This window comes from Sinocyclocheilus rhinocerous, unplaced genomic scaffold (genome assembly GCF_001515625.1).
Source record: "Sinocyclocheilus rhinocerous isolate Xijiao unplaced genomic scaffold, SAMN03320098_v1.1 scaffold623, whole genome shotgun sequence".
Taxonomy (NCBI): Eukaryota; Metazoa; Chordata; class Actinopteri; order Cypriniformes; family Cyprinidae; genus Sinocyclocheilus; species Sinocyclocheilus rhinocerous.
This window is the reverse complement of record NW_015644631.1, coordinates 121,171-136,199: the sequence shown is the minus strand read 5'-3', so window position 1 is coordinate 136,199 and position 15,029 is coordinate 121,171. Positions and strand designations below refer to the sequence as shown.

Below are 15,029 nucleotides of genomic sequence, written 5' to 3'. Positions count from 1 at the left end.
TAGGGACAAACCCAGCAATTGGGTTGTTTTGACCCAGCGGTTGGGTTACTACCCAGAAGGTTGGGTTAAACATTTAACCCAACCGCTGGGTCAAAACAGCCCAATTGCTGGGTTTGTCCCTATTTTACCCAGCACTGGCTTGAATTTAACCCAGCATTTTTTAGAGTGTACCGTGCTGTACCATGCAGTGGAAAAGCGCCATAAGAGAGAGTTAAAGAACCTTTAAAGAACTATACAGGGGCTTACAGGTTTTACGGTAGTGGTGCTATATAGCACCTCATCAACTCCAAAGAACCGCTGAAGAACCATAAAGGGGCTTAACAGGTTCTTTATACAGTAGTGGTGCTATATAAACTTCTGTTTTAGATACTCCAGAAATAAAGTCTAACTGGTTAGTAATGTGTGAAGTTGGTGTTGCTGTTTGTGGAGAGGTCCTTTTTTTCTGAGGTCAAAGGTCTCATGTGGGGGCCCTGGAATATTTCCTTATGGGGGCCTTGGGGGCAAAAAAAAATGTATATCTTCAAGAAATAGACTGTATTTTAATGTTGTTTTAACCCTTTCCCCAACTAAACTAAGAGACTAATGGCGCTTTTCCACTGCGTGGCACGGCTCGGCTCTGTTTGCGTTTCCACTGCAGTTCAGTACCGCTTTAGAGTGGACGGGATTATTCACATGTTATAGTTGCGCCGCCTCTATTGCCACGACTCCTGAAAAAACTTTTTCATTCCGCGTCGCTCCATCAAGCTTTCGCTGGATCCGCTCCTCTGCTATCAGCGATACGGTAGTGGTGCTATATAGCACCTCATCGACTCCAAAGAACCGCTGAAGAACCATAAAGGGGCTTAACAGGTTCTTTATACAGTAGTGGTGCTATATAGCACCTTAACCACTCCAAAGAACCGCTGAAGAACCCTTTTTTTTTTTTTAGAGTGTACCATGGTGCCGTTTAGAGATTAAATTGCAAGCTATTAATTATTTTATTTTATCTTATATTCATTTCCTCTTTAAGGATGTGGCACATAATTGTATTATTATTATTTTTATTTAATTTGTATTTATTTTTCATTGTAATATGTGAACAGCCTTTTTTTGTTTGTTTGTTTTGGTAGAATAATATAGGTTTTTGTCATCGTATAATAATAATAATATATAATGAACTGGTAGATTCCTTGGAGTTTGCCAAAAGTGGTAACACTGAAATGTCAGAAATGTAAATGCTTACAGCAGCTCAAGTGAACAAAATGTCAACAGAGTGAAACAGATTTCTAAAATGAAAAACTGCTGGCTGAACACTGACATGGTAATGAAGCACAGATCTGCGCTGTTTCCAGTCAATTCCTGCCATTTGGCCTTCATTAGACTCAGCTTCTGGGTTTGTTTTCGTCATGTGTTTTGTGTTGCTGGAGCAGGTGGTCCGTGTTTATCATGGAGCGAATGTTTCACTGAAGACTGTGGAAGAACATAATCTCTTTCATTTAGTGCCTTATTGCCTGAAGAAGCTCAGTTGGATTTGTCGTCAACAGCCTACTTCCAGATTTTAGTTTTCGGTGTATTTGCCTGTGCAAAACTCACTGCAATGATTTCAGGGTGTTTTGGGTGGTTGTTAGCAGGTTTCTAGAGTGTTCTTGGTGGTTTCTGTGGCTTTACCCCTACCCAAGTCCATAAGATATTCAGTTTCCTACTGTAGATGTGACTCCGGTCCTTCCTTCTCTCTAAATGCATGGAGTTGCGTTTCAAGGTTTAATATTTATATATCAGCAACATCCTCAGCTCCTTAGCAAACGCCAATATTAATTATGGCCAGGTCTCCTGCCGTAGGGTACGTTTGCTGAGCGATGACCTCTGTTACTCGCACCGGTCAGCCGGGCCTTTCGTTCTCTCCTGCTTTAAATCGTTCTGGGTTAAACTGTTGGTAAAAGAAGAGCAAAAAGTGAGAAGTTTTGTTTCCTTTGAAATGATGTAATGCATAAACGTCTCACACCAGCAGAGCAGCAAGTGAAGACGCAGAGATGTTTTTGATGTGCGAAATAATTTGCATAACACATCCTGTATCTGCTAATGTCTGTTTCACCAGTTTGCCTAGATTTCACACACAAATTCTGGATTTAAGAAACCGTATTTATTTAGAGGAATTTCATGACAATAATTTCACAATGCAAATAACAAAATTATATTATATTATATTTTAGAAATATAATTATTAGTTATTTAATAATGATATATTACATATTAAAAGCATGTTTAGACAGAGTCATGAAAATAATCTCTCAAAATATATTATTTATTAATAAAAGTTAAATACAATTTATTAATTTGGAATCTATTAGTTAGGAATTTATTAATTATATTTAACTATATTTATACAACATTGCATATTAAAAAACACATTTAGAGGGAATCTCATGCACACACACACATATATATATATGTGTGTGTGTGTGTGTGTGTTATATATATATATATATATATAAGTGTATGTATATATATTCATTATAAATACAATAATTATTATTTATTTATAAATTATGTTTTACTATATTGACTATTTGACTATATATTTATACAATATTACATATTTTAAAAATACAGTAGTAATAATATTTAATAATATATTTATAATAATACCATTTATATTATATAAAACCTGTAGTAACTGAGTGTTTTGTCATGCTAAGATTGGTAGAGTAAAATAATCATTTTCACAGTGATGCACAATAATAGCCTACAGTTAATAAATGTTTATGTTGTACATTTTTCATAAATTCTTTTTAAATGTTTTTTTTTTAATAATGTTAATTTAATTTTTTACAGTGGTTACTACTGTCTTACTACAAGTAACATTTTCATGTTTACTATAAATGAACTATGTTAGCATAAGTAAGCTAAATATCAAGCTTTAGTAAGTTATCGTGCTGGATGAGGGAAGGTTTTGTATTAATATATTAATTCATAATTATTCTTTTATTTATTCATTCTATTTAACTATATATTTATACAGTGTTGCAGATATTACCATTATTATATTGTTTTCTGTTAATTTAAGAAAATATTATTAATAATCATAATAATCATAATACTTTTTTATATTATATTTTTTATGTATGTTTCGGGATTAAATTTGTCCAGGATTTTATCCACGATATTCACTCCAGTATATTATGATAATCGCTCATGTTTTGTGTCTCTTTCTCCGTCTGCAGGTCCACAGTGTCACTGTTTCCATTTTTTGCTCCACTTTGTGTCCTCCCTCACATCACACCTGGCTGAGATCTCCCAGTCCGACCTCGTCCCGCCATGGCGCTCTCCTCACGCTTAAAACTCTGGGAACAGAAGGGAGGTGCAGGACGGCTGCATGCATGGAGTTCAGCTCAACTAACCCGACTGCTGCTTAACTCCGTTTATTAACCAGCACCAGTTCAACAATAATCACTGTCCTTTTGGAGATGCTTGTAGTCCAGCCTCAGTCTCACACAGACCACACACTGACATGAACTTGAATATGAAAGTCAAAAGACTGCCTATGTCTCTATGTTTGTGTAAAGTAATTCAGTTCACATGGTCAGTGCCGTCCGGCAGCTATTTTCAGTCTAGGTATTAAACATAAAAAGTACAGCTTCTGTGATAGAGGAAAGACTGAAATCTGTGCTTGTCAATATTATATTTTAACTACATTGTCAAATCTAATAGCATCATGAATGGTATCACAATATCACATAGTATCACAAAAGTATCATAAATGTTGCTTATTTACCTTAACTCACATTAAAAACTTTATACATTGTAAAAAAAAATATACATATACATTTTTTATATAAAATATTTTGTTTTAGACCTTCAAATGACAAAATATATTGGAATATATATATATATAAAAAGTACTTAGTGGAAATAACAAACATATATAATATTTATTAAAACCTTTCACCAAATGTCTCCAACACTAAATTCATTAATATTTCATATCACAATTTTAAGCAGGCTTTAATTCTCACAGGGTGACCCATGTTGCTGCTCAGTGGCTCTCTATGGTGGTCCACTTTAGGATGACAGGAGTCTTAGCATGGGTGACGTTACTCTGTAAATTAAGGGTTTTAACTCCACTTGAATCTGTCATTAGGTCTTTATTATTCTAAACTAACTCTAATAAATTACTTTTCCAATTGTTCTCAACTGCCATGTGCACTTAACTATACAGCAGCATACTAGCTTCACAGGCAGTTTAAGCTAGCTGGTATTGCAGACTGAATGCTCTCCGCTGGCTAGCGCTCATGAAGTGCAGTTATTGTAGACTGTATCTAGTGTTTCAGCTCTGCTGGCCTGCTGAAGGACATCTACTGCCCTCAGCTCACATGTGTTTAATATCACTGCTTGTGCTGCTAATAGAGCGGCAAGGGCATCAGTGGAAACTTTCAGTGCGTATATAGGACGCTTACTAAAATTATCGTGTCTTTAGTTTTCACCCTCATGAAAATTAACCATGGTTTTACTATGGTACAACTACCTGTAGTAGCCTACAGTATTTTGGTAGAAGATTCATGATAAATAGTCATGCTTACTGGGAAAGTAAGAGAATAATTTGACAATAATTTGTAGTAGCCTGCATTTGCTATACGTTTAAGCTATACATTTTTATGCCAAATAGGTTTGCTTGTGGTCACTATGGTTGTACTACAAATACCTTTTTTATGTGTACTGTGCATGAACCATGGTAAATTGGAAATGATGGATGTATATAGCTTCTTAGCATACACAAGCGAACAAATTATGTGACCCTGGAGCACAAAACCAGTCTTAAGTCACTGGGGTATATTTTTAGCAATAGCCAAAAATATATTGTATGGGTCAAAATGATTGATTTTTCTTTTATGCCAAAATCATTAGGATATTAAGTAAAGATTATGTTCCATGAAGATATTTTGTAAATTTCTTACCATAAATATATTAAAACTTAATTTTTGCTTAGTAATATGCATTGCTAAGAACTTCATTTGGACAACTTTAAAGATGATTTTCTCAATATTTAGATTTTTTTGCACCCTCAGATTCCAGATTTTCAAATAGTTGTATCTCGGCCAAATATTCAAACCATACATCAATGGAAAGCTCATTTATTCGGATTTCAGATGATGTACAAATCTCAATTTTGAAAAATTGACCCTTATGACTGGTTTTGTGCTCCAGGGTCACATATCAGGCTTTAGTAAGTTATCGTGCTGGACGAGAGAAGTTATTATTTTCCAAAATAAAAATGGTTTTGTATTGGCATGTTTGTTTGCGCATGTTTCTTAATATCCCTAAAACATGATGCATTTACTTATGAAAACTATTATTGTTGTTGTTATATTTTTATACTATATTTTTATATTTCTCATTTTGCATAAACCTCATTAAATTGAGTTTTATTTTTACTAGAAAACAAGACAAGATATTAAAAAATATTTGTCTTTTTTTTATTACATTTTTTTTGTTTTCCAGAAAAAAAACATCTTAAAACAATATGCATAAAAGCTCTTTCTGATTCTGATTCTGAAAAACCTTCAAATGTCAAAATATATAAGAAAATGTACTTCAAGGAGCAAGAAAATGCATGCATTTCCACTCTTAAAATACAGGTTGGGTTAATTCAAGTGATTATGTATACAAATATATATCTACTTCCGTACCCACTGTATATATATATATATATACACACACACATACAAATACATTACTGTGTATTAATATATATAAATATAAAGTTATCAAAGATAAATTTATAAGTATATCTTAATATTTATTTTAGCTATTTATTTTTAAATACTTTTAAATATTGAAATGAAAATGGTTTTTTTTTTGTACATGCATCAGTTTTATTTTTGTAATTTTTTTTTTTTTTTTTTTTTTTTTTTCAATTTGTTTTCCATATAAAAATAAACCATTCTTAAAACAATCTTATGTAAAATGTTATGGCAAAATAATAAGAAAATGCAAGTTTGCAGTGGGAATGTTGTTACCTTCTAAGCAGTTTTCCTGTGATTGCGTCAGTTAGATGGACAGTTTGTTTGTTTGTATGGAGTTCATGACTGGAGCTCCTGTATTCCTCATCCGTGAGCAGATCAAGGAGGAGAAGAAGTCTCCCGTCACTGCCGCACAGCCTCCTCCTCCTCCTCCTCCTCCTCTCTCTGCCGTCCCGGGAGGATTCCTCAAACAGCTGGTGAGAGAGACCGAGAAAGAGACACACCACAAAGAGCCAGAACTCAAAGAGGAAAAGACGGTGAGATCTCACTTCACTGGGTGGGATTCTGCGGGGAAAAGTTTTAGCAGGTCAAGTGGGTTATTTAACACTGAAGCGGATGGTTCCAAGGTGGTCCATCAGTTCCAACCAACTTGACCAAGATGATTTACCAGGGGGCAGACGAAATATTCTTCAGAATAACATTTTTCATAACAACTGTCTCACTTAAGAATAGATTTAAGAATATTTTGTATTCCCCAAAACATTTCTTCAGCATGCTCTAAAGACAAAAGTTAAGAATAATTTGAATTCCTGAAAAGAATGTTCTTAGAATGTGTGAATTGCTGAAAAGCTTGGTTCCCATAAATAACCACTTTAAAGTTTGGATAACATCCAACTTAAATCCCACAAGATAAGATGTTTAATGCATGTATTGGTTTAAATTAAATAAGGAAATGTGTGATTGTGAAAAAAAATAAGATGTTCTTAAGACGATATTTGCAAACCTTAGAAAGAGTTGCACTTACGAGCATTCTTAATTCTCAAACTTCTTAGAATTCATCTTAAGAAATGTCTTAACTTAAAAACAATAAGATGTTTCAAGAAAATATTTCCAAACTTAAGGTTTTTTCGAGAATTGCTCTTGGTAACATTCTTACAAACTTCTTTAAGAAAAGCTATAAAGATGCTCTTAAGAAAATATTGCTATACAAACTTTATCTTAAGAAATCTCTCAAACTTAATCTTAAGAACTGAAAATAAGATGTTCAAAAACGAGAATTACAAGTAGAAACATTCTAACGAACGTAGAATATTTGCACATTTTTCAAGAATTACACTTAGGAATTTTTAGAATTCATCAAGAACTTAAACATTTTTCAAGAACTGCAAGAATTTGAATTGGATTCATTTGGATTCATCTTAAGAAATGTCTTCATTTTTTCTTAAGAAAAAAATGTTCTTAAGAAAAAAAGTAAGAATTTAAGATTGTCTTTAAATAACTTTCAAGAACATTGTTACAAACTTAATTTGTCTTAAAAAATGCCTTAAATTAAAATTTTCAGGAATTACCATTAACATCCGTACAAACTTGGCTTCTTTCCTAAGAAAAACAAAGTTTTTGTAAGAAAATATTTGTAAACCTTTTCAGTAATTGCAGTTGAGAACATTTTTAAGAACCTCTTAGAATCGTAAGAAATGTCTTAACTTCTTTCTTAAGAAGCTTCTTTCAAATAATCGATGGCACTGACTGTTATCGTTTATTACCTCACCGTTATGAGCTGGTTTTAGTTGGCTTTACCAGCAGGTGAGGGTCTTGTTTTCATGTGAAGATGACTTACACCAGACTCCTTGTGTTTTTAACACCCCTCACAGCCCAGGAAACTCAGCGACAACCTGGTCCAGAACTTCTTACTTCCCGACCAAACTCCACCGATACTGGAAGCGGAGATGGCACTACGAGCGGAGCAGCTGGTGAACGGGGAACGCGGCCGCCACACTGCGCTGACAGAGAAGAAAACATCCTCTCCCAGGAGGATCATGTCACCAGACCCAAAAAATCACAAAACTGGCTCAGAGTCCAGCACTCCAGAGGTCAGCTGGCAGGAGCAGATGCCCAGTCCCAGGACAGATACAGCCAAATCTCCAGCACCACCAATGGAAAAAGAAGTGAAGAAAGAAGAAGTAAAGGTACAACAGGAAGTTAAACCCCTGAAACAGGAAGTGAAAGAGCCGAGGCAAGAGCCTGAGGGTCAGATGACTGTAACCCCCATAAGAGAAGAGCACAAGGTGCCAGTGGTAAGTAGAACATCACAAATACACCAAACATCACTGCTAGTGCTATGGCATACAGATCTACTGTGCATGCATCTCTAGTGCCTTCACCATGTCCAAAAGTGACTGTTTTTGTCAAGTTTTGGATGAATTCTGACCACAGTCTTCTCTAGGCTTTCAAAAATGAAAGTTTTTGTAAAGATAAAAACATTTCCCGATGTTCTTAAGATTGGTGTATTGTTTTCTGGGATCTGAGGTCAACATGAAATAACATGTACGACCTAATGTGACATATTTCAGAATGAGACTGAACAGTCTGGAGTAAAAAAAAAAAAAAAATGCAAATATTATTATATTAATTAATATATTAATTAATAATAGTATTAATACTATTTTATTATTTAAGTATTATATTAATATTAATATAAAAATAAGTAATCATTTATTAAAATAATTGACTTTCACGTAACTGATCATTTCTCACAGTTAAAACTTGTATAATTATAACTTTGATCTCACAAATACAGCATTATTTCCCACAATAATGTATTTAACTTGATCTGTTTTTACAATCGCCTGTTTTATTTACTACTCAGAGATGGAAATCAGCTTAGTATTAATCAAGACAAAAAGTAAACTGGGGCTTGATTTCATCCATCAGGAAATGATTATATTATGAGATCGCTATTATTCGCTTCATTTATTATCAATATTTTGTATTATTGCTGTAGCATTTATCACATTAATGTTAACAGTCAAGACATTACTGCATTAACTATTAGCAAGGTTGTAGCAGTGTTATTTTAATATTATTTATATACTATTCTAGTATTTATACTTTTTAAAATAAATTTTAAATTGTTATTAAACATGAATACATTTAATTTAAATTAAATTTTAATATATATATATATATTTTTAATTTAAAAAATTTTGAATTAGTTAATTGAAGTTAATTTTTAAGGTTTTGACATTTTTATGTGCTTTTTAAATTAGTTTTTGTTATATATAACTATATTTAGCTTTGATTTATTTTAATTTATTAACTTTTTTTTTATTATCCAACTCTTTCTTGCAAAACATGCACATGGTTAATGAGGTACATCATATTTTGTTTTGTAAAGAAAGATATTATTTGCTTTGATTTATTTTTATTTCAGTGTTAGAAATGTTAGTACTTCAACTTGTTTGTTTCAGTTAGTTTTCCAAGGCAACATAATAATGGTATAAGTTTTTCAAGTTTTCAAGTTTCAATTACTGATTTATTTTTTTTTGGTTAACAGTAACAACACTGAATTGTAGTAAAGTTGTTTTACAGTATGTCTCTTTCTTTTTCTCTCTGCAGAGGGATGTGTGGTATGAAGCTGGCAAGGTGTGGTACGCACACAAAGACGGTTATACACTCGGTTAGTCACCTCTTATACCTGTGCTGGACTGTCCACCTGACATTTAAGAGAACAGAATCTGTTGTTAATGACACATTGTTCGGTCAGTTTTAGTAGTTGTTTTGGTTTATAAGTCATGTCTGAACACTAGACCAGCTCTCCTGTGTTGTTGAGTTGCAGGTAATTAATAGCGTGCTGTTTTAGATTATGCTATATTTACATGTGGCCTTATTATTATTTTTGGGACTATCCCAGAAGTCACTGTTTTCGTACTATGTAAAAGCAGCCCCATTGCCTTCACTGTCTGCTCCCGCTCCCGTATTTTAACTTAATATTGCTTAAAATATATCTCTTCTGGTGCAAGAGTCTACTCTTTGCATGAAAAGATGGTAAACGGGTTAACAGGCTCACAGCTTATCTTCTTGCTGATCGGATCTGTGGTGCCGTTAGCTTTACTTCAGTTTAGTGATGAATGGGTTTAGTGTTCTTAGCTTATAAGGCTCATAGCCTCGCTAAATCTGCGCGCCGAGGCTGCCATGTTATACGATTCAAAGATTATTGCATAAAACACACAGTACTGCAGTATGTTCCTGAGCCAAAATCTGTCAGGCTCTAAAAAGAACAAAAGCACCATAAAAATAGTCCATGCAAGTTGTTGCTCCAAGTCTGGTATAGCCAAACGCCACTGGTTTACACATATCACGACCCTGTACACAAAATATTAGATTTACATTGAGTATTTCAGTGACCTTTGACCTGCCTTGCCTCTGATTTGTCTTAGCCACTCAGCTGAAGCCGGACGAAGGCACACCGGAGCTCCCTGACGGCAGGGTGAGGGTTCGACTGGACTCTGATGGATCCGTTCATGATGTATCCCAGTATGAGATTGAAAAGGTGAACTATTCAGCGCTATTAATTAGGGGTGTAATGGTACACAAACATGACGGTTCAGTATGTACCTCAGTTTTGACAATGTAATGGTTCAGTATGTTTTCAGTACAGCAGGGGGAAAAAACACAAAACTGCTTTTTAAAATTGTTTTATTAAACAGTGGTTAAAGGCACAATATGTAAGTTTTCGCCACTAGAGGGCGCGTATTCAAAATAAACAAAGAAACAAAGGCGTAGTTTGATGAGGCTGTGACTGAGTGTGGAATCATGGGAGTTGTGGTCTTCATCCCCACAGCCGACGCAATCCGGCGGGACTCGGGCAGAAATCATGTTCATGGATGAGCTAATGATTTATTAACGTAGTAGAATAAAGCAGGGTGAGGTGAAACGAGGCCGCTGAACGAGCGCGACACACACGGCTCGAAAGCAGCGGAGCTTTTATTATGCCACAGTCGACCGCTTCCGCTCCTTCCGGTCGTGCGTATGTGGGGGAAAAAAGCAGCGCTGTTTTATCATACTAGATACATTTGAAAGTTCTGTTATAATGCTACTCTGTGCGGTCGTCACCGGTCTATCTCTTTCCGGCTCAGACTGCATAGGGTAAACTTATGGGCTGTCACGTGATGAACGAACGACTCGGAAAAACCCGAAGACTCGAATCAGGTGAACTACTTGACTAATTCCAGTACAGAACCTATAGGATGTTGCGCATGCGCGACTGAACGAATCACTCCCCGAGACGACTCGTTCTTCCCGAGTCACATTAAAGATTCGTTCAAAACGAACGAATCGTTCAAGAACGACCCAACACTAATTTAAACATTCTTCGAAACATTTGGGATAATGTAAGTACACAAGTCAGCAAAATATATAACACTGTTCTAGTGGTTTTTGGATATTTTAATAAAAAAATCTTACATATTGTGCCTCAAACTGAACAAATTGCTGCTTTCTTTAAATTCAACTGTAGTTACAATTTTCTTAAGGATAAAATTGACCTCGGCTAATGCAGTGAACTATATAGGAAGCCCTATTACTTGCATATTACTATAATACAATTACAGTTAACAGCAGAGGCCAAGCTATTAAACTCAATTCTCTTTATTTTTTATATTTTTATTTATTTATAAGACTTAATAATCAACACTCAAATTAAAAATTGTATGTAACCATGTAAATTGCAGATGAAGCTGTTTTTACATTAACTTCTGCATCTATTTATAATATTTCTACTCCAATTCATTGTTCAGATATAGTCTTTTACAGTGGCTGTCATAACTCGTTTAATGACAGATTTATTTAAGCATATATTAAATAATTAAAACATGACTAAGAGGTTAAGTGAAATAAAATGAATATATAGGCTAATATAGTGCATATATTTGGCGAAATGCTCTTCTCTAGACTTGAGCTTACGAGCTGTTGACACTGAATGACTTACCTGAGATAATGTAATGCTAGGTGACATATTGTTTAATTTCCGCGGTTGAAACACTGATTGAGCAATTACATGAAACTTGATACATTTCAATAAGTTGTACTGTTTCTTTCAACACGCCTTCTGATGTTCATTCATGTTTATTTTGGGCTGTAGCTAGTAGTAAAGTCGTGATCCGCGGACTTTGTTTCTTATCAAAAGTAACAATATATAAAACTATAAAACTAGTTTCAAGTTCTGCACGTGTAGTGGTTAAAACAACGCTGTATTTGAAACGAAAGACCAGAACCGAATATTTTCGATACAACTATGTGTACCGTTACACCTCTACTTCTAACTCATCATATGATGTGCGTGACCAGTGCTTATGTCTCTTGCTGGTTGTGTTGTCAGCTGAACCCACCTGAGCTGGACCTGTGTGAGGACTTGAGCGACCTCGTGAGCGTGAACGAGTCAAGCGTCCTTCACACTTTGACCAGCCGAGCTAAAGGACATCTACCCTTGACCCACGCGGGGCCCAATCTACTGGCTCTGTGGCCTCCACTGTCCCCGCCAGGCAAGGTAAGATCAGTGTATTTACAAAACCATCAGTGAGGCCTGTATGATGACACATTTAGTTTGACATTAGTTAGAGTAGTTATATGCAGCACATTAGTCGTAAATGTATTGATTAATTTAGTTTACTTATAAAAAAAAAAAGTACTATGGTATTGCTGTGTTTTTCTTGTTTTTTGTTTTTGCACTATTTAGAATTGAATTGAGAATGCCTTTTAAAATCTAATTTTTATTATTATTATTATTATTATTTATTTAATTAATTAAATTTCATTTTGTATAAAATGCCTTTAATAAATAAATGCCTTTTAAATTCAGTTCAGTTGCTGAATTTCTATCAAAGTAGCATTGTACATCAATTATAATATTATAATATTATATAGTATTAATATAACATATTGTGCATTTTTAAATAAAATATATAGGTTATATTATATTATTAATTAATTAATATCAGTTGTAGGCTATTGTTATATATACATTCATTTCTTTACATTTTAAAAAATTTATTTTATTCATTTAATTAACTTTCATTTTGTCCAACATGAAAAAATAAAATAAAAATAAAATGCCTTTAATAAATAAATGCCTTTTAAATTCAGTTCATTTGCTGAATTTCTATTGAGGTAGCATTGTACATCAAATTTAAATGTAATTAAATTAGTGCAATTAAAATAATTGCACACGTGTGTGTGTGTATTAATATTTAATAATTATTATAATTATAATTATTATTATTATTATTATATTTATTAATATCAGTGATAGGCTATATTTATTTATTTATTTAGGTATGTATGTATGTAACATAAAAAAAAAATTATTACTCAGAATGCTGTAATTTCAAGATGAAGACTTTGGTCCCACCACACAGGGGCGTAGATTACGTGGGGGACACGGGGGACACGGGGGACGTGTCCCCCCCACTTTTAATATCACGTAAATTCATCCCCCGCACTTTTTCGGGCAAGTGTGTTCGCATAGAGGTTTTCAAGACAGTATAGTCTGTGCATGATCTGATGTTTTATTCGGACCCAGAATATATATATATATATATATATATATAACATTTCTGTCCTCCTCACTTCTGAAATGATGGTTACGCCCCTGCCACCACAGAACTGTTTTGTGAGGGTGTGACATGCAGAACATGAATTAGCTTATTAAAATGTGTTTGCTTTCTGCTTCAGGGGCTTCGGAGCAGACGCTGGGAGACCTGGGAGGCTCCTGGCCCACTGCAGGCTCTGGTGAGGAGGGTGTATGTATCAATGGTGGGTCAGCGGAAGGACCAGACGCTGGTGGCTTTGGGACGCAGTGGCACAGGGAAGACCACTTCCTGTCAGTCATTTTCCCAGGAGCTGCTCAAACAAGCGGGAACAGCAGGAGGAAGCGTTACCTGTGAGTGCATCCAATTTTTCTGTTGATACGCCAAAGCTACAGAACAACAGAAGACAAAATATAAAAAATTACCAATAGAAATTAGTCGAATAAGTGCTTGAATAATTTGCACGCTGGATGGATTCTGTTTCTCAAGAGCCTCTGGTGGTTACAGGATCCTATCCTATAATTACAACAGCGTCTTCCTCTCACAGTGTGGCATGTTTCGTTCCACTGAATATCAGCGTTTGTGTGTGTGTGAATCTGCTTCTACTGACATGAAGTGACAGGTGAAACGCTATAGCAACAGTTTAGAGGCTGTTTAGGGGTGTTTGTCTGTTGTCACAGGTTGTGAGACATGATTTGTGTGTGTAACTGCAGTAGAGCGGCTCCAGGCAGTGTTTACAGTGCTGCGCTCGTTTGGGTGTGTGGGCTCGTCTCACAGCGAGGCCTCGAGTCGATTCGCTATGGTGCTCTCACTGGACTTCAACCACGCCGGACTCGCTGCTGCTGCACATCTGCAGGTTCTCTGATCTGTCTGTCCATCTGTTTATCTGTCTGTCTGTCTGTCTATCTGCCCATACATCTGTCTTTATCTGTCTATCTGTCTGTCTGTCTGTCTGTCTGTCTGTCTATCTATCTATCTATCTACAGGGGCGCCACTAGCAATTTTGGGCCCTATGAAAGAATATGTGGTAGGGCTCCCTACCGCACCAAACATACACTATATTGCCCAAAGTATTGGGACAAAGCAGCATTTCCAGCAGTATCCAACATTTCTCAATCATGATCTTACTCAGCTAAATGTGACTATTAGCTTAACAGCTGTATTCCTCGTTTGCTAGCTACCTATGCACATACAGCATACAATGTTAAAAATTTTCTACATTATGAACCATAACCCAAAAAACCGTTAGCTTCATAAACTGTAAATAATTGTGACCCTGCCTGTGGAAACCCAGCTAAAGTATTTTTTTTTTAAGCAGTGGATGAGTAATTCACTCCTTGATTTGCTTAATAAAAGCCTCCTTTGATATCGTTTTGACAGACATGTTTATTGTGTATTATTTGTGTTCGTATTCATGTTTATTGCTAAGTTTAGTGTGGCAAAGTAGAAGCGCAGCCGTAATTAGCGTGCAGTGTATCTGGTTGCCATGACAACCTCACGCGCTTTCTGCTGCTGCTCTATGTAATCAGAGTGTGAATTTGTAGATTTTCTATAGCAAAACTAAAATGTGTTTAAAAGTGCGACTGACCAAATCGTACGGCTCGGTTTGCACCCCTTCGAACTCGAAGACAGTTTACCATCTGTTCTCACTCAGTGACTCTAGGCTAGTACTAGGACGGGACGAAATGGGGGGAGATAATTTTGCCGGAAATGCAGAAATAAGCCGTAA

The 15,029-nt window shown here is 35.2% G+C and overlaps 1 protein-coding gene across 1 annotated transcript in view; it reads left to right on the top strand.

The window, feature by feature from the left end:
• Window positions 1–15,029, top strand: part of LOC107758573 (unconventional myosin-XVIIIb-like) — a 50,248-nt gene that overhangs the window by 2,010 nt on the left and 33,209 nt on the right. Inside the window, exons 2-9 of the mRNA XM_016576345.1 lie at window positions 3,201–3,333; window positions 6,095–6,253; window positions 7,589–8,011; window positions 9,333–9,393; window positions 10,154–10,266; window positions 12,094–12,261; window positions 13,446–13,653; window positions 14,014–14,156. Coding sequence (XP_016431831.1) covers window positions 3,295–3,333; window positions 6,095–6,253; window positions 7,589–8,011; window positions 9,333–9,393; window positions 10,154–10,266; window positions 12,094–12,261; window positions 13,446–13,653; window positions 14,014–14,156 — 1,314 coding nt within the window. The 5' untranslated portion in view covers window positions 3,201–3,294. The remainder of the gene's footprint in view (window positions 1–3,200; window positions 3,334–6,094; window positions 6,254–7,588; window positions 8,012–9,332; window positions 9,394–10,153; window positions 10,267–12,093; window positions 12,262–13,445; window positions 13,654–14,013; window positions 14,157–15,029) is intronic.